General features: G+C 35.1%; 1 protein-coding gene across 2 annotated transcripts in view; it reads left to right on the forward strand.

Annotated features, from left to right (window-relative positions):
- Positions 1-25917, forward strand: part of CFTR (CF transmembrane conductance regulator) — a 199564-nt gene that overhangs the window by 159991 nt on the left and 13656 nt on the right. For both annotated transcript variants that reach the window (XM_058297260.2, XM_058297261.2), the window contains exons 22-24: positions 551-802; positions 8337-8492; positions 17477-17566. In XM_058297260.2, coding sequence (XP_058153243.1) covers positions 551-802; positions 8337-8492; positions 17477-17566 — 498 coding nt within the window. The remainder of the gene's footprint in view (positions 1-550; positions 803-8336; positions 8493-17476; positions 17567-25917) is intronic.

Here is a 25917-nt window from a genome sequence, read left to right on the forward strand (position 1 = left end):
TATAAGCATATGCAAATGACCTAACTTTGAAGTTTATTGTGAAGTAATTTAAAATTTTCTAAGCATCAAGAGTCCATTTGCCACCCAGCTAACATATGGAACTGTAGTTACTTATTCAGGTAGTTTGAGAAGAAGGTAAGAATCTTCAGTTGTGGTTTTGAGGTGTGGTGCATTTTGTTATAATATTCTGATTGTATAGTGTTGTGCAATGCTGCTCAAAGTAGAAAATAATGTTCTTTGACATCGTCTATTCCCTTAATAATAGTTTGGCTATTTATGTGTAGCTTGCATAACTGAGAATTAAGTGATCACAGAAAATAAACAGGTCTATACAGAGCCCATTTATATGTCATAGTAAATTATCTTTGGCTAAGCTTTTAATTATATCCAATTATTTCCTGTTAATTCATTGAAAAATCTCTGACAACCAAATGACGAGTGGCTAGCGTCACATCTTGCAAGTTATTTTTTTAGTAAACATCAAACTAATTATGACATTGCCTACAGTTTTTAAACAAGTAAAAATAACATATTGTTATTTTAATTTTAGATGCGATCTGTGAGCCGAGTCTTTAAGTTTGTTGACATGCCAACAGAAGAAAATAAGCCTACCAAATCAATCAAACTGCCCAAGGATGGCCAGCTTTCCAAAGTCATGATTATTGAGAATCAGCACGTGAAGAAAGATGACATCTGGCCCTCTGGGGGCCAAATGACTGTCAAAGACCTTACAGCAAAATATATAGATGGTGGGAATGCCATATTAGAGAACATTTCATTCTCAATAAGTCCTGGCCAGAGGGTGAGATTTAAACATTGTCTGTTTTGTTAAACTAATGAATCCCAGAAGTATAAAGCAATGTCATAGTAGAATCCATTTATAACACTATTGTTGCAGACATTGCCCAATATTGAACATATTTATTTCAAGTTATTATCATATAGAGTCATTATTTTTCACACAAAATATAATTTACCAAGTTCTGAATCTTTATCAGGTCCATTTTAACTGCGATGCTACTTGAAAGAAAATCTCATTAATTGCTAGGTTACTAACTGAAGAAGCCATTAAATAAACCAAAATAATACTGTCTTAGATTTTGCACCTTGGAAATATTTCTTATTTTAGGTAGGAGAGATATTTTGTGGATAACTTCATCCAATGTCTTTGTTTTACAATTTGTGCTCTGTCAAACAAGTGGTATTTTTTTTTAAGTTTGCTTATTTGGAGTTTTAGCCAAGGTATGGATTGCTTAGATCTTTTTTCCTCAAAAATTGTTGAAAATAAAATCAAGAATTATTTACTGAGCAAATATAACCATGCGTTCCTTTAAAATATTTCTTTTGGAGCATAGCACAGGTCTGAGCATATAGAAGATACTCCATGTATCAAATGATACCAATTCTTGGAATGATTCTTAGAGAAGGAGGTGATCATTCTCCATCCACTTTATGCTCTATGAACATAATTTTATATTATCTTCAAATCCCTTATTCTGGGCCACTTTGTGAATATAGACAAAGGTGTTTTTTTTTTTATTGTTTTCTTTTTTTTCCATTGAGTTAGAATATAAGAGAGCCAATTCTTATGAATTCAAAAACTTTATCTCTTTGTGGTTTAATTTTAAATAGGAGAATTCAAATAGAGAATGTGTGATGCTGTCAGAGATTTAGGCCCCAATCACTTGCAGCAGCCATAGAAACAGGCTATTATCACTTGCGTGTTGCCCCTTGGTTTCAGGAAATTTAATGAACATTTAATGCATTGGACTATATTCTGTAAAAATAAAAGTATAGATGAGCAAAAAGTCCCTGTGTACCCAAGCTAAAATGGCTTGAAATGAAACACCAGAATTTTACACCCTTTTATCTTAGAGTTAGGATAAATAAATTCATATACCTCTGCTTATTAAGAGTGGGATTTTTTTTCTGAGAGGAAGCAGGTTTAAATGGACATAAATGGAAAAACTTTATGTTTTAGAATTAATCTTCCCCTAGTATTAGAATGAGGTTGTTTGTGGATATTTGGGCTATATCAGTGCCCTGATGAAATCACTGAAATATTTGACATTTTGTTAGAATTTGGAGAAATGTTAAAGTTATGCTTTGGAGTTATGTAAAATTAATGATTTGCCTCAACCCCTCCCTTGCAATGGGGAAAGCATAATTAATTATGCTGTTTTCTCTGCACATCCATGTAACAGGAAGCTAAGAGTGTCTTTCCTGGGGGGGGGGTTCATCAGGATGGATGCCTAAAACTTTGTCATCAGCCAATAGTCAATAGCAACAAACAGGTTGATATAAACCAAAGTAAGCCTTGGTAAATAATTTGCATTCCCTCTTCCTACATCCTCCCACCCTTTGCTTTACTGATGTTCACTTGCCCACTAAATTAAATTGAACCAAGCACTGACAGAATTTACAGTCCTCATTTCTGTGGAAAGTTTCTCTGATGTGAGAGTAGTAATCAGAAATACTTCACAACCAGGAAGTAGCAATTTGCTCAGGCATTTCAATTTCTCTGAACCTGTACGTAGAAAACAGCCACGTGTGTTCAATAACTATTCATTGCACAAAACTCTCTGGGTTCTCTAGAGGAAATTGAAAAATTACTCATATAAGGCTATGGATCTTGTCCTCCAAAGAATGAACCTAATGTTTATTGAGTGTTTACCATTCCTTAGCACTGTTTGAAGACCTTTAATTGCTGTGACATTTGATCTGATTATAACCCCCAAAAGTGGATATTATTACCCTTATTTTACACAATGCAGAGTGAGGAAACAGGAATCTAAACCCAGGTCTGTCTGACTACCAAGTCCTTTATTCGCCAGATCTTAAAAAAAGGAAGAGGAGGGAAGAAGGAAAGAAAGAGAAAAATGAAGAAAGAAAAAGAGAGAGAAAGGGAAGGGAGAAAGGAGGGAAGGAAGGAAGAGGAAGAGAGAGGGAGGGAGGGCTGGAAGAGAAAGAGAAAAAGCACGGAAGACCAGTCCTAGGCGATCACAAGAAAGGGGAAATGTCAGATCCAATAAGAGCCAAAGCAAATTTACTGTGAAGCTAACAGAGCTTAAGCTTCAGAGACCTTCATTTGCCTGAAGGCTATATTCGTAATTTTGGTTTTAAATATTGCAATCTTTACTTTTGAAGAGAGACCTACATCCAAATTATAGAAGCTGCAGGATAGAAAAAACCTTGAATAAGAGATACACTGGTAAAATGCTGTGGTAGTCAGAGAAGGAAGCTCTTAGTACTCGTTGATGGAAAGTAGAGGTACCCAAGGAAGGTTTAATATAGTATAATACAGTAAGTGGCATTTAAAATGAGACTTTGGGACTAGAACTGTGTAAATGAACAAGTAAAGATGGGGGAAGGAAGGGTGTTTATTTATGGACCCTGAAATTTGAATTTCATATAATTTAACATGTCATGAAATTCCTAACCATTCAAAAATGGAAAAAGTATTTTCTATACGTTATATAAAAAACAGGTGGTGGGCCAGATTTGGCTCTCTGGCCTCTAGTTTGCCAACTCTTGGTGTAGAGTAATGATACTGTAATCTGAGGCGATGAGGACATTGAGGAGGGAAATCTACAACTTAAAGAATGTAGAATAATGCATTTTTTATAATGAGATCCAAGATGTGTTATTAGAATTTTGCAGATCAGCAAACTGTGAGGCCCACAATTAGAACCTTTGTGTGAAGGGGTATTTTTTTGTGGGCATATATATTGATTGCAGTAGTGTTCTGGTAGAGTATTCTAGACCTTCACAAGGCAAACACTAATAAGCAATAAATATCACCTATAAATGTTGTCTAAAACTCAATGGAGTTCCACAGGACTGTAGAAATCAAAGTGTTTCTCTTTCAGATGGCTCCTTTAATTAAAGCACTATGATTGAATGAAATTTTTGGGAAAGAAAATGCCAAGCAGAAATTAAATTTATGGTTTTAGTAGGTGTGGGGGGGGGGTGGATAAAAACCTCGTTAGAAAAGGAAGCGGCATGTTATCTTCAAAACACAAACTTTTTTCATTTCTTATTCTCATAATTGTATACATGAAATGCATTTTCATTCAAAAGTTCAGTGTTGCTGTTTATTTTGTGATAACTTACAGTGCTTTTCCTCCCATTTAGTTTTGAACACTAAAGAGAATGGACTCTAAATTTTTCATCTCTTTATCTCTTTGCTTAGCACATTGCCTAGCATACAGTAAGCACTTAGTATATGTTAAGCGAACGAATGAATGAATGACTTACACCTACTTCCAGGTCATAAAGTTCCGTAGAGTAGGATGATTCTTAAAATGGTACTCTGAACAGCTTTCTCAAGAAGGTCATTTTACTGCCTTGCCCTCAGAACCTATAACAGCATCTTGCAAACCCTAACAAGATACCCCAAATATGCTTTTTGCATGCTAAGTTAAAGAGAAAACTCAAATTTAGTATACTATTTTAGGTATCTGAAATCACTGCAAATTTAGCTGTGGGCCAATTCATCTTTCTGGAAAACAGAGCAGTTGGAAATGCTTAAATGGATGTATCTTTTTAAAATTTTAATGTTTTTTTTTAGATCTTTGCTGTTAAAAAGATGAATATTTTGTGCAGAAAAATTATTTTTCATTTTGTCTTTAGCAATTAGTTAGAGGAAATATTTTCTATTACTCTATTTGTTTTTAATTAAGCCCTTGAGTTTACAGAACTTTTACTTTAAATTTTATTTTCAATGCATTTTCATGCATAGCAACTGCTTCATAACTTTTAAACAAAAGCTGTCTTTCCAATTACAAGTAGGTTTTTTCTTATTTGCATTTGAGTTTTGCCTAAATTTTAGTATCTAAATTATCTTTACCCAAGTAGACTCTCTCTCACTTTTATCCCCCTCTCAAATGCAGGCTGGGTTGTGAATTTAAAGCCAGCTTTATCATGATAAACCCAGACTTACCAAATGCCTTGAATGGGATATTGTATATATCTCAGTACTGGACAGTTCTCTGACTAGATATTTAATAGTTCTTCAAGATCTATTCTTTTGGGTGAGCTTAGCTGCTTTCTCCATTTGTAGTCTTTTTAGAATACTGAAGAAATGCCAGAAACAATTCACTATGTCAAAGGTTCACATCATAACAATATAAACACCTAAATGTTATGTGATTTCTTTAACACATATGCCATTTTACGTTGTGATAAAAATTTTTGTGATATATTAATAACTGAATCATTTTATAACATGAGTTATAAATCATTTTATAATGAGAATATGGTAGGCATATTCTCAGAATTATATTTTATTAATAAAAAAGTGCAGTTTATCAACATATAAAAGGTACATTTATAATCACCTTGGAGGTCTACATTTTTCTTGCCATAATGATGTCTTGAGACCACAAGGAGATGAAAAATAATTATAACATTTCCATTTGTTGAAGGCTAAAATTGCAAACAAGGCACTACAAAAGGAATGTACTGAAACTGTTCTATTCATGGTACAGTACAATTGCAGTTAGCACCAAATGCAAACACTGTTTAACTCCCCACATAATATTTTGATTTATCTTTTTTTTTTTTTTTTTTTAAAGATTTATTTATTTATTTAATTTCCCCCCCTCCCCTGGTTGTCTGTTCTTGGTGTCTATTTGCTGCGTCTTGGTTCTTTGTCCGCTTCTGTTGTCGTCAGCAGCACGGGAAGTGTGGGCGGCACCATTCCTGGGCAGGCTGCACTTTCTTTTCACGCTGGGCGGCTTTCCTCATGGGCGCACTCCTTGCGCGTGGGGCTCCCCCACGCGGGGGACACCCTTGCATGGCATGGCACTCCTTGTGCGCATCAGCACTGCACAAGGCCAGCTCCACACGGGTCAAGGAGGCCCAGGGTTTGAACCGCGGACCTCCCATATGGTAGACGGACGCCCTAACCACTGGGCCAAAGTCCGTTTCCCTTGATTTATCTTGATCCAAAATTTAAGAGAGAAGGTACATTGAAGTTATTAGGAAACACCAACTTGAAATTAGGATATGTCTTAAAAGCTTATTTACAGGAAGTGTTCTGGTCTTATTCAACAGATCACTGAGAAGCCTGGAAAAACAAATCCTGGAAAAGAATTGCTATGTGTCAGTTATATAAACAACAAGAAGACTTTGTTAGGCACGAACCAATGAAATTCCTTGCTGGAAATGTGTCAGACATAATGTTTTACCAGTAGTTCAGTAATCTAAGAAAACCAGAATAATGACTAAAATATTTGAAGCTAAGCAAAAGATTTAAAAATTGCCTCTTCATTTAGCCTTATCCCAACATAACAACTGAATTTTCTAAATATTTCAGTAGTTGGTTTTGAAGGAAAGAGAACATAGTCATTTATCCTAGTCATTAGAATCCTGGCTAATGATAAGGGCCTGGACGTCAAGTTACTTTTTACCACAAATTCTTGATATGACCTTAGACAAAATCACTTCCTCTTACTGGACTTCTCTTCCCCTATACCTTTCCTGCATGGACATATTCAGATTGCTTGTATAAAGCTTTATTGTTGTGTTTGAAAAGTCATGACATATGGTGCACTCTGATAAGAAAGTGGATAAGGAAGTGTGCAACATGGATCAATTCAGAGATGGAAGTGTACATAAATTCTACAAGATTTTTAAATTGAATTGATATAATTGATTGCAATTGACTAAATCATTGTTTGTTACATCAGCTAAGAAAGTCTGTTCATGCATCTTCCCATCCATCCATCTTCCATCCATTTATCCATCCATCCATCTGGCTGTCCTTCAATCTATCAATCAAGTATTTGTTGAGCACCTTATGTGAGCCAACCACTTTGCTTGGTGCTAAGAATCCAATGGAGAACAAGATGGGCTACCCTACCCTTGTTGAACTTATATTCTTGGGATGAACACAAGCAGTAATCAAGAAAAATAAAAATCATTACTGATTGTGATTATTAATCTGAAGAAACTCAACAGGGTTGTGTGAATAACATTTAGTTCATTTTTCTCAGCTGTTTCAGAGAACATTTATGAAATCCCATTGTAGAGATCTTATGATGGATAGAAAGATAGTTGTGTCATTATTTTCTACCAGTTTATCCTAAAGTCCTAGTTAATTGCTAGGTACATAGTAAGAGTTCAATAAGTTGTTGTTATTATGAGTTGTTATCTGCTCTAAAACATTTAATGTGGTCCATGGACTGTCACTGATTTACAAATTGTTACCAGTGATGAGGTAAATATAGAAATTGAAAATAAGCATTTAGAACTTCAATTTTATTATTTATTTTTAAAGTATTGATATACAATGGATTGGAAAATAAACAAAACAAGATAAAACTGTCTTTCACCATAGATGGTGTGAGAAGCATTGTTCTAAGAGACCAATAGCTCAGCCACATTGCAAAGAGACTAAGTGATAAAAAAGAATAATGATGTAAAGAGAGGCCAAAGAACATTTATTCAGTGCAACTAAATGTCAGGCAATTTATTCAGTGTTCAGTTAATGACTGCATGAATATTTTATCCCACTCAAAGCACCTCCTCCAAGTCCTGGGATTGGAGCTGAAATCAGGAAAGTTGGGGCTCCCTTGTCAGCCACCTCTGTCACTTGGTGCCCACTGTGTAATGCATGGCATTCTCACTTCCATGCTATGTTCCAACAGTCTCTAGGTAGCAAGGACAGTTTTGTTGTTGTGGTTTTCAGTATCCTTTCTGCTTCCCAGAACTCCCATCTTGCCAGTCAGGGTGGGTGTAAGAATTTGCTTAGACAGCCGTCTGAGTGCTTATCCACTGCGAAGTGGCGAGGTCCTGGCCCACGTTGCCTTCTCTGGGAATATATGACTCACTAAACTTTTGTTTATTGTTAGGTCTGAGCTTGGCTTTTAATTTTATGAAGAACAGGATGTAAATACTTTAGACCTGTTTCAGATTAGTTCATTTCAACCTCTTATCCCTGTTTGCAACTAGGCTAAATTGTATGTCTCTACTTCCCGTTTGAGCACATCCTAGCAATGATGTCCATTAAGAAAATGTATCATTGCCTTTCCTTAATACAAAATGGGCCTTTTCCACTCTTTTTTCTTTAATCAAGGTCAGTGATAAATGAAGCCAGCATTGGGGTCCAATTTCTTATGATCAGTTTTTGTATTCAGATCGAGTTACTCTGCTCCAGATTAACATTGGTCGGAACTGGGAATGTGCAAAAGGGTTTGAAGGAGTAAGAGAACAACTTCCTCTAGTGAACAGAAAAATATATCTAATGGTTTTCCTGAAATACAATACTGAATTACATTTAGGATATGGTATTTGTATGCCACAGGAGTAATGCCACTCCTTTCATCTTACAGGTGGGCCTCTTGGGAAGAACTGGATCAGGGAAAAGCACTTTGTTGTCAGCTTTTTTGAGACTGCTAAACACTAAGGGAGAAATTCAGATTGATGGCGTGTCTTGGGATTCAATAACTTTGCAAGAGTGGAGGAAAGCCTTTGGAGTGATACCACAGGTGAGCCTAAAAGACTTAGCCAGAAAAAAAAGCAACTAATTTAATTTTTACCATTATTTGACACACTCAGGAGCTTCACATTTCCCTGAAAAATATGTCCATATGTATTGCTGTCTTTTTCCTGCAGTGCAGTCCTTTAATAGGAAGAAAAATTGTCCCTACAATTTCGAAATTCTCTGTGTCATACAGTTATTGAAATGTTAATAGTTTTGATAGTGCTTGCCAGAGGACACAACCCACAGCTGGAGCACAGTGGCTTTTGTTTTCATCTTTCTTTTTTTTCCTGCTTCAATGTCTGAGCTCCAAGTTAGCAATCACAGCAGGTTGAGAAATGCTTTGCAAGACATAAAAGATGCTGCTGAAATAACAAACTCTTGGAAGCATGAGGTAGTGGAATTGAAAATAGAAAGTGTAGTGATTGTTTTTTGTTCTTTGGATAGGCTGAACCATGTCAAATTAATCTGTAGCTTTTTTTTAATGTCACTCTTTGATTTGGGTCACAAAGGATCTCCAGCTTCACTGGCTTAGTACTCCACATGCTTTATTATGCAAGGGGACTTCTTGTATAGGAGAGAAATAGCAACAGACCCAGGTTTAAAATTATCTAATTGGAAACAAAGGAGCATCCTTACTGGGAGCAAATCTGAGAGGCATTTGCAGTATTTCAACTGGTATTTGTTCTCATCTCTACGGATATATTCACTGTTTTGCTTATCACTTTCCTTTCTTTGTAGTAATGGCACTGAATCCGCTCCACTACCTTGGTTCATTTTAACAATTCTGTACTTTTAACACAAAATTGAAATGCCAGAAGCATCTCCAGGTCGATTGACTGTAAATCTAGACTGAGAGAAAAGTTTGTAATTCTTGATAGATTAACTTTGTAGAACACTTGCAGCATTCAACTCATAAAGCACTAAATACTGTAACTGTGAGACTGATGCTTTTAATCCATTTGTCTACACTTTGCCATGTTGCCAGAACCTTGATCCTGGTTGGGGTTTTGAAAAACTGCTATTTCTTCAGAAAGAAAAAAGAGATTGTCAGATGGTCTAAAGATAAAGAAACATTGGAAATTCAAGTATCCCGAGGTGATAGCAGAAGGCAAAATAAAAACGTTGAAAATGTGGAATAGAATCTGGTTGTCTGAGAAGCATTGTCATTCAGTTTAATCTAAATCTTCTTGTTCCATTTGAAGCTAACAACTGTAAAGGTTTTATTTATTTATTTATTTTTGTTCTTGTTCAGATAAATCTGCCCATTTAAAGAGGCACAGCTCCAAAAAATAACTTCATTTTCACTGGGATTCCTTTAATTAATCCACCACGTAGTACAGAGGTTTTTGTTTAGTTGTGTGCTCTACTTAGGATTCTAAATATGCAAGGCTTGGAGGACAGGCAATAATTTATCTTGCTTTGCTATCAAAGTGGATCTTCCAAACTTCCCTTTATTTCTTTTTCCCTCTCCTATAGCTCCTAGCTTAAATAGCCAAACAAGAAATGATTTCAGATAGACTTTGCAAAAAATGAGTGATGATGTGGAGCAGGTATTGCTCAGTGGTTAAGTGCATGCTTCACACATATGAGGTCCCCTCCAATCCTTTATTTATTTATAAAAAGCATAAATAGGTTTGTCCTTGACCTGTTGTAATCAGATCACAGTCCAACCTGTGAGCTCTGATGAAAAGCTCAAAATTATACCAAATTTCTTAAGTCAGAAATTAAAGGAAGAAAGAATATAACCAAAATATTGAATTAAATATAGGGAATTAAATATAATTATGGATCAAGGTATGGGCTAGCCAGGGTGTTCTCTGGGTAATTATGAAGGAGAAAATCCTGTCTCCCAAAATGTATTGTTGCTACTTCTGCCATGTCACTGCTGTACCCCTGATTTCTTCTTGCTTGGGTATGTGAAGTAGCTTCTTCTCTCCTCACTTCTCTCCATTATATCCTGCACATGTTAAAGCAGCATTCTGATTCTGTGATTTGCCAAGTCGAAAACGTCCTAGGACATTCCCTCCTTCACTGAATAAGATGCAGATTCTTTTTTCTGGCATTTAGTCCCTCCCAATCAGATCCCTGTTCAACCTTGCTGGTCAGATTCACTGCTTTCCCCATAAGGCATCTCGGAGTTTCAGTCAAGCTGGACTTAGTGTTCCGTGAAAGATAGCCCACTTTTCTCTCTCATTTCTTCTGTTCATGTACTTCCTCTGAGAAGGTTCTCCTTCACCATTGTCATGTTGGCATATCAAATGCTAAACTCTGTCAGATGGCTCTTATTGACCCCTGACTCAAACACCAATACTCCCACTCCCACATCCCAATCCCTACAGTCTTGTTTATACAACCCTCCTGGCACTTCTGATATGTTTTGTATTAGAATTACGTATTTGTTTAAGTTCACCCTCAGTATTGTGAACACTTTGCAGGCATTCTGGTTAAGGAAGTAAAATTTAAACAAACAAAAAATCAACATTCAAAGAAGACTAGCAAAAAGATTGTAATAACAATGTTAAATTAAACACAGGACTTCTTACTAGATTTTCTTTCTCTTATACAGCACATAGTACCATACCTTTCATGATAGGAATTCAATGCTCATTGTTTTGTGCTAAATTGCCTTATCTCTTTTACAGGAGATCAGGGTTCTACCAATAGATTTTACTAGTGGTGTAATCATAGGCAAGTTATTTAATTTCCCTGTACCTCCGTTTCCTTGTTTGTAAAATGGGTATAATGGTAGTAAGCACATCATTGGGTTGTTGTGAAAATTAAATGTTAGTGCATATAAAGTACTTAAAATATTTTCCAGCACACAATAAACATAATATTCTGTGTTTTGGTGGTTATAGTTCTTTGAGGGCAGAGGACCTTGTCTCCTTCATCTTTGTATTGGATTGGAAGTATATGCTATCAGAAAGAACAAATGAGCATGGACAGTTTCACAGAGAGGATGAGCATTAGGGTAGTTCATGGAATTTGTACATTTTGGAAAGGTTAGGGATGGGGGGTTGTGGAGAGGATATTTCAGGATTGTGGGCAGGGAGAATCTGAACAAATTTAGAGGTTAAAACAAGAAAGGGTTGGAGAGGAGAGGAGCAGAGAAGGCCATCTTTAGAGAGTATTAGGGGAAAGAGGGAAAAGACTCAAAAGACAACAGTGACGAATAGGTTGCCTTAGTTTGAGACGGGAAGAGGGTATGAGGGATGGAAGGAGCATGCTGCTGCTGGTAGCTTGTGAGAATGGGCTTCAGGCAGGCAGAATGAAGGTAGGGAGATGGGTTGAGAAGCTTCCAGCTGTGATGCAGTAAAAAGTATAAAATGAAGAAGATTGTATGGATGGAATTCAAGGGAGAAGAGAGGTATAATTAGTATGGATATAAGTAATAAGGATAGTACAGTTTTACCATATCAGAGCCTAAAATTTGAAATTTTTGATAATTTGGTCAGACTTAGGAAATAGTTTCTTTGCTGCTATCTCTGAAAAAGTAAAAAGTCAGTAAAAAAATCATAGTATAAATATGTTGTGATAGAAACAATAATTTGAACATCTTATATACAGTCATTTACATACAAAGAAATTATTTGTATGTAATACATTATAGAATTATTTCCATTTTTATAAACTTACATATTTTTCACTAAGAAATACTTTATTCACCTTGTTCTAATTAATACACATTCTTAAATGCCAAGAAATGCTTCTTTTTAAGCATTCTAGAAGACAACCATAGGGTTTTGATCTGTTCAAATTGGATAGATTTTTGATGTATAGACTCAGCTTATAAGAAACCTTTGCAGATGTTGCTAAAAGGAGAGCTCAGAGTGACTGTGATGCTTATAAACGTTTGGGCTACATTTTAATAGAACTATACATGGTATTCATATGTTTCCATTCTGGGCCAAAACAAAACAGCCCTGTATACTTAAGGATAAAGAGTCCTTCCTCCCCTTGTCTAATTGATATTACATTCAATCACCACAGTTGCCGTATTGCTTCTTTGCTTCTCACTTGAGGTCCAGTGCTAAAGCATAACGCCTATTGCAGAGTTCCACAGCCAGCTCTGAGCTCTCCACACAGGCTCAGCAATCTCCACTGAGTTGAGAGTCAGCTTCTGGAAAGAGATTAGTCATATGGTGAACACTGGTGCTTTCTTCATTCTTCCTTGAATCCCAAGAATTGTTCTTTATACCGTACATGACATTAAATAAATACCAAATATTTGCACATCTTAACTTTCCCACTTGTGAACAATTGCTTAAGAGGGAGATAGAGGGAGGATCATTGTGCTATATAGTTTCAGCTGTATTTTTTGCTGCACAAACATTCAGTCTGACTGTGTTGCCTTGGCCAAACCATGTAACTTCTCAGAGTTTTGACTGTTTTCGTTTCTAATCCAGGGAAGAGGACTTGGTGATCTCCAAGGAACTTTCAACTTTAGAGGTGAATTTGTGAGAAAGTTCAAACAGTTTAGAAAACAGAACTAAGAAACATAATGGTACCCCTGGTAGCAACAGAGTGCCAGATAATATTTGTAACACAGGAATGGAATATCTGATTAATTGTATGAAGTTGAATTCTAACCGAACCAGTTTGTTCAGTTCATTTTTCTTTAAAATTAAAGGAGTACTGACTTCATTATTTTAATGCTAGAAAATGGACTGTAAACAAAAGACCTACAGAATTTGCAAATGGTATCAAATCTACAACACCTAAACTTTTTAGATGTCTAATTTCAGCAAACAGCTTTCTTCCTTCATAATTTTAAAGAATATCTATTTTAAATATAATTAATATATACTATGTAAGTATATATTTAATATGCATTATATGTAAATTATTAGACTATTATGAGAAAAGTTTAGGCATTCCATTTCTTAAGCAGTAATAAAGGAAGAGCAAAATTTCAATGGATTGTTGTTGTATTCTTTTAAAGACTATAAATTTCATTAGCTATTCTTCCAGAAGGAAGAAAAATAACATGTGCTAAACCCTGGCTATGATTTTTTAAAATATTTTAACTTTTTATCTTCATGTCAACCTATTCATTCATTTTATCAGTCACTCATACAGCATTTATTGAGCATATATAATGCACAAAGCCCTATGCTAAGCACACAGTACACAACAAAGTAGGAGAAATGAACATTAAAAACAAAACAATCACACATGCATATATAATTTTCATATTCACTGTAACCTAAGAAAATAAGGTACAGGTGTTATGAGACATGTATCAGGAGACTTCTTTGGGTTTTGAGTATCAAGAAAGTTGCCCCTGAAATTATATATCCTACCATAACCCACTGAATGGACTGGGGGAGAGGGTAAATTAGAATGTAAACTATAATCCATGTGGTACAGAAGTGCTCCATAATGTATTCACCAAATGCAGTGAATGTGCCACAATGATAAAAGAGGTTGTTGATGTGGGATGAGTGTGGGGGGGTGTGGGGTATATAGGAACCTCTTATATTTTTTAATGTGACATTTTTTGTGATCTATGTATCTTTTAGAAAAGGCAATTAAATTAAAAAATTTAAAAAATACAGGTACTTTGAAAAATTTAAAATAAAAATTTAAAAATGAAAGCTATTGATTATACACTTTGGCTGGATCATATAGTATATGAATATATATCAATAAAACTGCTTAGTAATTAATAAGTAATTGCACAAGAATACCCAGAAATAGCAGCTTTGTACAGCAGGGTAAGCACAGAGAGATTGAGAAGTAAAGAATTTTCTTGTTCGTTTGTTTTTTGTTTTTTGAAAAAGCTCTAATGATGATTGAGGTGATGATTGCACATCTATGTGATTATATCAAATACCACTGAGTATATACTTTGGATAAATTGTATACTTTATTAATATGTATCAATAAAATTGATTTTTTTTAAAAAAAGATGCCCCTGAGGAAGTGACATTTAATTCGAAACTTGAAGGATTTGGTATTTGGTCAGAGGAAAAATGTAGGGGATGAGATTCTCGAGCACAGGGAAGAGAATTTGTGAAGAAAAGGCAACAGAGGATTTGCTGTGTTGCAGGAAGTGAAGAAAAACCAATGAGGCTGGAGTGAAAAAATTAAGGAGGTGAAGAAAGGCACTAAGTGGACAAGAAGTAGAAGGGGATAAATCATGTAGGTTTTTGTGGGTCATTGTAAGGCTTTTAAATTTTATCTCTAGGATAAAGGAGAACCATTGAAGATTGTTTTTAAAGGTTTAATGACATAATCTAATTGATAATTATAAATTGCTTTCATTGCTAAATGAGAATGGACTGGAAGGCAGGCAGGAATGAAAGGAAAGAAATCAATTAAGAGGCCCTTGACCTGGACCAGAGAGATATTTTGGTGTATTGGAGATACATGGTAGCAACAGAGATAGAGCGGTAAAGGGATTCAAGATACATTTTGGGAAAACAATCTGCAGGACTGGTTACTGACTCAGTGTGGGAGAATCAGGAAGAAAGCTAGTCATGGATGATTCCCAGGTTTCTGGATTAAGGAAGGGAAGATTCCATATGCTAAGTGGGGGAGGTCTAGAAGAAGAGTTGATATGAGAAGAAAGATTTCCCCATTTTACAGTGAGAAAACTGGGGATCATGTTTGTAGATATTCCTGTCAGGCCAGAACTGCACTACTTGGGCATCTGTGCAGCCACATTGATTTTAATAAATACTGTGTCTGTTGTGATGCAGCATTACTTCCCCCCCCACAGTCCTCCAGGATAATGACCTTGTTCCACTTAGGCAAAGTTAACCCTTTCTTTGTGCTTTTCCATTGGATGAATATGTCTCATTAAAAGTTACAATGAGGCTGTAGCCCATATGAAATCCATCAAACCCTGTCCTTAAGAGGAAAAGATGCTAATCTTGTCATTCACAGTACAGGAACCAAACCTATGACCAGAGAGGTGGAGAGCAACTTAAATAAAGAATATTCTGCTGAAAGCTGATGGGTTCTTCACGGACCTATTGGGTTGCTCCTGCCCAACCTTTAATGTTATGTGAACTCCAGAATGGAAAAAAAAAACTAGTTCCTGTAGGACTTGAACCAATTTGCTGTGGTGGTAAGGAGCACAGGTTTGGAGACAAACCACTCCTGGGTTTGAATTCCAGTTTTACAATCTAGTAGATGAGTGATCTTGGGCAAGTCACTTAACTTCTCCCAGTCACAGTTTCTTCCTGCAGGCTCTACCTCATTAGGCTGACAGGAAGAAGAACATATGTAAAGAGTCTGCCCCAGGGCCTGCAGCACAGTAGATCTGCTAATGGGAGCTCTGTGTGCCAGCCTCTTCCTACCCAGTGAGCTAACTTGTCTGAAGCATGTAGTATGCTGACACTTGGTAAACTCTTCGCAGTCATTTCCCATTCCTCTCAGTACTAGAAATCTTTTATATAAAGAACCACAATGTTAAAAGAAAAGAAAGGAAAAACCAGTAAATTACAAAATTTTGTTTGCAAGTCTTTGAACTTTAGGTACTATACAATCCCAAATGCTTAAATAATGAGTTGATAAATTCTCACAGCCACTTCTTGTTTAATTATCTTTAGTTTGCCAGAATTTCCCTTATACTCTTTGCTTGCTTTCTTTAGCTCATTTGGACATTACTTTCATTTACTTGAAAGTTTGGAGGAGGATGCACAAATATATTCTTGATATATATATATACACACACACACATACACACATACAAACATATATATGTATTGTTATTATTATTTTGATCTTCATCTCATACCAACTTCTCTAAAGCAATGTAGGCATCCTTAGGTGATTTTCAATGATAAGATGCTTTTATATTTTTGATGTTGAGAAATTGAAAAAAATCAGCCTAAGACTTCTTATTGCCCTCTCCAGAGAGTTCCTGAGATATTTGGCAATAGCCTTGTTTTTTCAGCCATAAATTATGCCTCAGGGGATGAGGTCTTTAGTGTAGCCCTCTCCGAACTTGGCTACAATGGGAGGATAGTCTCGTTCTGCCTGAGAAACATGAAACACTGTTAATCTGGGGCAGACTTGCTTTGTGCAGTTCCTTACAGACCAGGTGGGCACTGAGCATTCTCAGTCTTAAGGCAATTTGTGAAAGCTAAATGACATCAATAAATGCAGTTCTTAGTTTTTCTTTCTGAATGTTATTAACCAAAGGGGGAAAAAGGCAAAGAAAAAAATTGTTCTAAACATTAACATAAAAGATATTACTATCAACACATCCCAATGAGTCAGCGATTTTCATTTAAAACATTTTTAATCATACAGACAATCCTAGGTAGACAATGATATGGCAAGAAGAGTGTCTCAGGTTAAAGGCTGTGCAATGCTCCTTGTAGGGAATGAGAATGTCATTTTGTTACCTCAATGGGATTGATCTCATCTGTAAAGTGTGTTCAGTTAAACAAATATTTAATTTCCATTCCACTGATTTCTAAGCTGTGATCCTCTCCTGTGGCTGTCTGCTTATGTAAGAAGAGGTGTACCTTGGTTTATAGACCAAACATGTTTTTTAAAATAAGTGTCTGTACATTGAAGCAATTTCAAAATCACTTAAAAAGCTAGCTTTTAAAAAGAAAAACTATGGAAAATATATTAGAATAAAATAGGAATTTGTTAGTAAGTGATTTATAACCCACAAATTTATTCTTTTTTTAGTTTTTTAGTTTAATTTTATATTTGCCTATAATAAGGAAAACTACTAGATGTACAAATTTTTGTTTTCTCATAATTTACAATTATCTTATTTTCTTTATCCTTAAAAAATTGGGATTAGAAAAGTGTTCTAATGTTACCATAATAATTTCATTTCTTAAAAATAATACAGAGCAAATATAATAAGATTAAAATTTGACTGGATGGGAAATACATGGGTGTTCTTCATATGATTTTTATATTTTTTTCTGCTTGAAATATTTCACAGTAAAATAAGGGAAAGGTAAAAAGATATATAGGTTACTCATGCTTTCTCTTTTTTCCATATTATTATAGAAAGTATTTATCTTTTCTGGAACATTTAGAAAAAACTTGGATCCCTATGGACAATGGAGTGATCAAGAAATATGGAAAGTTGCTGATGAGGTAAGGATGGTAACTGAAATAATTTTGAACCCTAGAATGAAAAAGGTAGCTCATATATATATGGCTGTCATATGAGATACTTTTATACAACTACCTCTAAGCGTGTGTGTGTGTACAACCTTAAAATGGAGTAGCCTATGTATCTGGGGCAGCCAGTACTTTGAATTAAACCCACTCCTCTCATCAGGGATAAGGCTCCGACTTTCCAATCCCATAAACAACATTTTTGGGCTTCTTCCTGAACCAGTGTGCGTGAATGAGACATGAACCAGGAGAGATCGTGGTGGCTACAGTGCGCTCAGATTTTCCTTGGTAGAAGGGATCATTTCTCTGCTCTTTCTTATTGACATTGCCTTTGGGTTCTGAAGCTTTCCCAGCCCAATAAGAGACTTTGGCAGGATATGATCTACTATTTCTCTAGAAAGCACGGGTTTAGCACAGAAGCATGATGATCATTTTAGAACACCTGCAGATGTGTATAGACTTCTCTGTGACCACCAGGAGTCAACTGCTGTGAGCACTTCCAGGTGAAATGTCACATGACTTGGGTGAGGTCTATTCCATCATTTGAGATTATTAGGAGAGTATATCAGAAATATATGGATTAAAGTGGAATCAAAATTCCTAAATAACACCTTTTGTTTACCCAACAGGTGATGTATTTACACAGTAACTGAAGGTATTGTACAGAGGGATTTTCGGGGGTTGGGGAGGAGAGATAGAAGGAAGTTCTTGGTACCATTAACAAAACACATTAGTTGTAAACTGATAATTACCACATATAGGAAATATATAAAGAAAATTATTTCAGTTTATTAAGCCTGAGGCTTAAACCCAAAGTTCTGGATGATAGCAGACTAGAATTAGGGGACCCAAGAATGTTGAGATTCAAAGGTCTTCATAGAGAGCAATTTAATTTCACTATTTCCTGTGCTTTGGTCCTTGTTTTAGCCCAATTTCACTTATCCCAAATAGTTTTTCATTTTCTGCCTGCTTTGGGACATAATGGACCTTGCCAAGAGTTTTGAAATGCCTGTAAGTGTTAAACTCTTATACGTTGAGGCCCAACCCTGACATTCCCCTAATAAAATGCCCTTAGATTAACCATTTTCATTATCAAAGTTTCCTTATTACCCAACAAACATAGGGTTTTAAGGAAAACATTAACTAAATTGCAGGTGATACATGTTAAGATCTTTGATGTGACTTCAAAGAATAAACTATAGGAAATACTATGGGTTGGGAGAGAAACTTGGAAAGGAAAACATTAAACTTCTAAAAATCTACAGGTATTGCCAAATCACAATAAAATCTACAGGAAAGAAGGAATATAAGAATATTCTAAAATGTTGGGAGATAGAGTTGAAATTTTAAATACCAATGTAATGCAAAAAAATTTACCTGTTTAGACTTTTGATTGGTTCATATTTAGGTATATCTCTTTACTCATCCCCTTTTTAATAACTTGCTGTCCTCCTACAGAGATGATATATCTGTGTATGTAGGTATTCTAACAGTGTCATATACTTTTTTCTTTTTTTTAAATTAATTTTTAAAGTAGCTTTAGCTTGCATAAATGTTACATAAAAAATATAAGGGATTCCCATATACCCGCTTCCCACCCCCTCTCACACTTTCCCACATCAACAACATCCCTCACTATGGTATGTTTGTTACAATTGATGAACACATATTGAAGCATTGCTATTAACCATGGATTACAATTTACATTATAGTTTATGCTTTGTCCTGCACAATTTTGTAGGTTATAACAAAATATGAAATGGCCTGTATTTGTCACTGCAACATCATGCAGGACAACTCCGATGTCCCGAAAACACCTATTCTTCCCTGTCCCATCCCTCAGAACCTCTGATTACCACTGCCTTTATAACAATGATAAGAATTCTTCCATTGGTAGAATAATACTGAATCTATAGTAGAATAATAATGTCTACTTTAGTCCATTGTTTATTCCCCAATCTTGAGGATATTGGGATGTGATGCCTACTCTACTTCTAATTGAAGAGAGCTTAGACCCCATGGGGGCAGATGGATAGAACTATCTTGCTATCAGTTAAAGACACTCTCTGTTCTTTGGAATGGGCATTGTCCATCATCATCTCTTTGTTAGTGGTCTTAGGTGAGTCCAGTGACCTGGAGAGTAGGTGTTGCAACTCTGCTGAAATTCAGGGCACAACTGAGTGCCATATACTTTGAAAAGTAGTGATAAGTTTTTATTGAAGAGGTCCCAGAATAGCATAAAACACATAAACCAGTCTAGAGAAGCAGAAAAGGCCTTGGTTTAAAAATTACTAGGCCTAGGCTTTAAGTCTATATGGTTAATCATATTATTTATTGTCTATATTGGAACATTTTTGAATGTGTCAAACTCTAAACTGAGGATGTTGGGACAAAAGGTATAAACCAGAACTGTTGAGGGCAAACTGGGATGCATGTCATCTTATCTCATCCTGTCTGTGATGTTGGTGTGTCTCATGTCTGTAGAGTGAGGTGAAATGGAGTGATGGCAGATAGCCAAATGCCTGACTCTTATCCTTGTTGGAGTTACGGACCTGAAGGGTATCGGGAATGAAAGACAAAGAGAGATTGGGATCAGGGGATCTGTGAGCATTGAAGCCTCAAGCTCATCAGACAAGTTTATTAATATCAGGGGCTTCTTTATATACCCCAAGCAACCGTGAGAACCAGCAACTATTCTAGCTAACTATTCCCATAACTTCATTAGTGAAAATACAGTGCACAGTGAATAAGATAGTAACTAAAGCCCAAGATGTTCTATTATGTTATTAAAACAAGTATACTCATAAATCTTGTTGCCCGGGTTACTTGAGATATCAAGTCTGGGTTCTCCTGGAATGTTATGTTTCTCAGAGAGATTAGCCACCTACACATATATCTCTAGGGACAGCATGACCCAGTAGTCAGAAAGTAACTTGCTACCATGGAAACAGCATGCCTTTGTTTCCCACAGTTCTCCCTTTTTGTTTTAGTCAGGGTGGCTGTGCCTGTCTCAGGTTGCCCTCCTCTGAGAGTCTTACCTGTCATTGACTACCAGCCAAGTGCTCTGACCATGGGGAACTATATCAGATTTTTTGCAAGTACTAAATTATTAGCTTGTCCCATCGCATCAACATGGTGCAGTCTTCGGCATACTTCTCGTCCCAGGCAAGCGACAACAATGAGCAACAAGATTAACACACAAAATCCTATTCCTAATGCTGATAAAAAATGTTGAGACTTCCACCAATCTACTGGATTAAATTTATTAAAAAGAGAAATTAAATCATTAAAGATATCTTTATCATCAGCTACATCAATTTGATTATGAGACATTTCTAATATTCTTTTTTGTAATTCTTCTATTTCTAATGACATATTACCTTTATGACCTATCAAATGATTTTTAATCTTTTCCCAATCAAACATAGAATTTTTATAAGCAAGTGGAGTAATATAAAAGTTACTTTCATTCCAATCACATTTCAATCCCCTAAGTAGATTTAAGTTATATACTTGATCTCTAAGATGTAAAACTGCTGAGTCTAAATCATTAACTCTACTTTTTAATTCTCCATCAATATGTCCTTGACTATGCCATAAATCACTAGCATTCTTATGCCATTCATGCACATATTGTTGAGTGTGCACCATCTCATGCAAGGCCACGGTAGCTGTAGTGGCAGCTGCAATGACACCAATCAATCCTAATATGCCAGCTATTAGCAGTTCCACAAATCGCTTCAAGCGCTTCAGGATTTCTCAAGCCATATGGAACAGCAGTTGACTCTCAGGTGATGATTGCCAAATTCTGTTCAGTCGCACTGGAATCCACACTCCCTGCCGCCTTCGAGCCATTGTAATGAAATCTCCATTCTGTAAAATGTTCTCAGACAAACAGGTATGCAAGGCCTCACTTTTATAAAATAGAGCATTCTCGGTTATAGTTAATCCAACCACAAACACATAAGGATCTCTTACACACACCTGAAGATGATGAATTTGATTTAAATGCAGATATTGACCATTCTTACTATTATTCCCAATCCATTCTATAGTAGGAGCTATTCCTAAAAAACTTTCCACAAATTCTTTTGTTTATGTATAGATGTAATGTTATACCATGGAGAAGGGATCCATTTCCCTTTATATTTTCAAATACTATTATTTTTGGTAAAAATTATTTTTTGTTGTCCTTTACTTTTTAGACCATACCAAATAAATCTGTCATTATCTGGAGAGGGACTCCCTATTAGGACACTATCCCATACTATTTCATAGGAATCATTAAAAATGACAGATCCTCTTCCTATGTGGCACTCTTACCATCTTTCTTTATCCCTACTTTCCTTTTGTGGACAGTCATAAGAAGGAGTTTTGGTCAAGATAAAATTGTAAGAGGGAAATAAAGTCTCAATAAACTGAGTATTATTATTTTTGAAGATAATTATGGCCTGATTTTTAACATACATACAGGAAGGATGGTTACCAATGCATAAGGGTTGGTGATCAAATGGTAATACAAGATTATAGATTCTGTGTCCTTCCTCATAGGGTTTAATTGGCAATCGAGCATCAATTGGTCCAGGGAATATTTGGGTCTTATTCAGATATATATGAAAGAATGGATCTTTCCAGGTTAACACTCTTAAGTAATGGGGGGTTAGGTATATAGGCCCAATAAGTGTAATTACCGGCAGCTTCCTCATTACTTACGATCACCATCATCAGAAGTTGTAGGAGACCCATCTCTTCATTCCGAGGTTTAATCCTCTTCACAGGTAACCAAATTTGTTCTCCATTTTCTGAAATGACAAGAGCATAGCCTTGCCCCCATACTTTAACCCTGCCTTTTTTCCATTCATTGCTTAAAATATCTTTCCAGAATATTGGTTGATCTTCATTTCCTGCATCCACTGTAGATGTTTGACATTTTCCAAAGTGACATTCCACAGGTGTCAATGAATTATAAACATTAAGAAAATTTAAAGTAAATAAAGCTTTTGCCAATTGATCTTTTGGTGTTATAATACCATCATCTCCCCCCCTTTTTTTTAAGCATAGTTTTTAGGATATAATGGCTGCGTTCAACTATGGCTTGACCTGTAGGATTGTAAGGAATGCTCGTAACATGCACAATAGCATACGTAGAACAAAAGGAAGTAAAAGACTTACTAGTATAAGAAGGGCCATTATCCGTTTTAATTTTCAAGGGGCATCCCATTACAGCAAAAGCAGACCATAAATGGGAGCAAACATGATGAAAACGTTCACCACTTTGTGCAGTAGCCCACAAAAAATGAGAGTAAGTATTAATGCAAACATGGACATATTGTAATTTACCAAATGATGGTATGTGAGTAACATCCATCTGCCACAGTTGATTAGGAGCCAGGCCTCTGGGATTAGTCTCAGCCTGAAAAGGCACTGTAGTTAAGGGTCCACAGGTGGGATAGGTACGAATAATTTCTTGAGCTTGATGTTTTGTTATTTGAGGAAATTTATGTCTAAGTCCCTTAGTATTAATATGAGTTAATGAATGATATTTATTGGCATTTTGCAAACATTCTACTAATAAATTAACTCTTGCATTTTGGGTAGCTAGAGGACCAGGAAGGGAAGAATGAGACTGGATATGAGTACTCAGGAAGATTTTGTTCAGTACACTGAAATAACTGTTGCAGTTTGTCATTTGAAGCATGAGCAAACAATATATCATCCATATAATGAATAATCATTGCTTTTGGAAATTTTTCTCTTAATTCTTCTAAAGGCTAATGCACAAACAATTGACACATGGTAGGACTATTCATCATACCTTGTGGTAATACACACCATTGATATCTTTGCATAGGTACCTGATTATTAAGAGCAGGTACAGAAAAAGCAAATTTTTCTTTGTCAGCAGGATGCAAAGGAGTCATGAAAAAAGCATCTTTTAAATCAATTAATAATTATGTGCCAATCTTTTGGAATCATGGATGGTTGTGAAACCCCAGGTTGCAAAGGTCCCATAGGGCTCATGACCTTGTTAATAGCTCTTAAATCAGTTAACAGTCTCCAATTGCCTGATTTTTTTCTTAATAACAAACACAGGAGAATTCCATGAACTATTAGAAGGCTCAATATGTTTTTGAGTTAACTGTTCTGTTATAAGATGGTTGGGCTATGCACATAGCCCTGAAAAGCATTGCAAAAGTCCATTGTTGGGTTTTCTACAGATAGAGGAATGCAGCTGGCTTGACTTGTTTAAGAAGACACTAAAGAGAGTCTTAGCAAGTTTTAAAGTGATACCAACACAGCTGGACATTAACTTTTTGCAACAAACTAGCAGTGTTTGGGATTGCTGCATATTACAGTGTTGTTACTTTAATCTATGATAAGAGGTTGTTTTTGTGACACATACTCTTTTATAATAATTAAAACCATAATTAACCACATTGTACTTCTCTTTAATATTATGCTGAAATATTGGTAACTTTCTACACTCTTAAGCATTCATAGGAAACTTTTACTCATACAACTTTAATTAACAGAAGGTTAAAGAAAAAAAACTGTTAATTTTATAACACTTTTAAACACCTTCTATTTGACTTATAACATATTAAATGAACTTAACTATTACTTTAATTTTTCTTTCAAGGTAAAAGAATAAATCTCTTATAATTAGCTTGGAATAAAAGGCTACTTTTCAGGATTTGATTTTGAGAAAGCAGTTTTGAACATTATGTTCCTTTAAAAGAGATAAAACTTTTCCTTCTTGGAACACCGAGGAAATGATGAGGTTAAAGCACAAGAAACTATTTTGATAAAACAGACTTTCTTTGTATACTGATTATTGAAGATAAAAACTTTTACCAAAACAGATTAATGATTTAAGAAGCTTTGAGAAAGAACAAAATTTTAACTTTGCATTAGTATACTACTTGATCCTAAACCTTTTAAAGATAGACCCATCAAATTTTCTTTAACTTTAATCATAAAAATTTCTTTTCTGTTACATACACTGTTAACATACACTTTTGGATTATTATTCTGTAAGACTATACTGAGACTAAAAGAACCTTCTATACTTTTAGTATTCACCTAGGTTTTGTTCCACATTCTACTCTTTCCCATTAATTAATCATTTTATCTTAGGACAAAATCATCTCCTATTTCCTTAATAATAAAAACACATTCTATATATCTTACATACTAAGTTACCAGGTAAACTTCTTATAACATATAATACCATCAACACTAAACAAGCTTGTTAAAATAATAAACTTTTCTTCACTTTAAATACTTAGTAGCATGCAATATTAGAAACAGTCCCCTAGAAGCAAGTTGGCAGGGGAGGCTGGCTACTGCTGAGTTTTCCTGTTATGAAATTACCTTTTATTATTATTATTATTAATTCAGGTTTGTTTAATAATGACTTTTTGGAATTAGCCATTTAAACACTTTAATTTAAACAATGCTTCATAAACTTCTTACAGTTATTTATAACCATATAGACTATAACTATATTATTTTAAGACAAATTTTACCTTCACAGAACACATTTCCTTACTTAAAGTTACCACAATACTTTCTATAACTTGCCACATGCATTTAAGTTCCAAGAGTTTATGAAAAATAGCCATCCTGCTTTAAGACAAAACACACTCTTTAGAAAAAACTTATTAAATTTCAGTCAGCAGTTCCACAAACTTTTAACCTTCTTTAATATTCATTTAAGTTTTACATCCTTCATTTTATCCTGTGAAAAAAAATAGACTATTCATTTCAATCTAGGCAAGAACAACTTTTTATAAAAAGACTTATAATAATTTTGTTAATCAAGACTTACAATTTTTATCATTGTAGAGATCTTATTAACATTTAAACTTAAGTATTAATATAAGTGCTTATTTAATTTTTGGCCATTTGAATAGAGCTCTTTTTTAAAATTTTTTTATAAATTTATATTACCATCCAGAGGTATCAAAATATACACTGACATTGAACGAACAGACAGACACAAAACAATTACAACACATTAACAGAAACATACAGTTTGCAATTAACTCATAATTCTTACTTTCTTGGTATAGCTGTTTTTAAGTTCTCCGTTAAATCATATTTTAGAGTTTACTTTTTAAGATTTCTTCTAGAGTCCATGTTGCCTGTAACATGCAAGATTGTACTTGGAAACATTTTTATTAGTTATCAGAAATCAGTTAAGATAACTTGAGCAACATAAATGTAGTTAAGTTCTAATTTAGCAATTTAGACAGACTGTTAACATACACTTTTGGATTATTATTCTGTAAGACTATACTGAGACTTGAAGTTCAGGAGTAAAC

Source organism: Dasypus novemcinctus, chromosome 5, assembly GCF_030445035.2.
Source record: "Dasypus novemcinctus isolate mDasNov1 chromosome 5, mDasNov1.1.hap2, whole genome shotgun sequence".
NCBI lineage: Eukaryota > Metazoa > Chordata > Mammalia > Cingulata > Dasypodidae > Dasypus > Dasypus novemcinctus.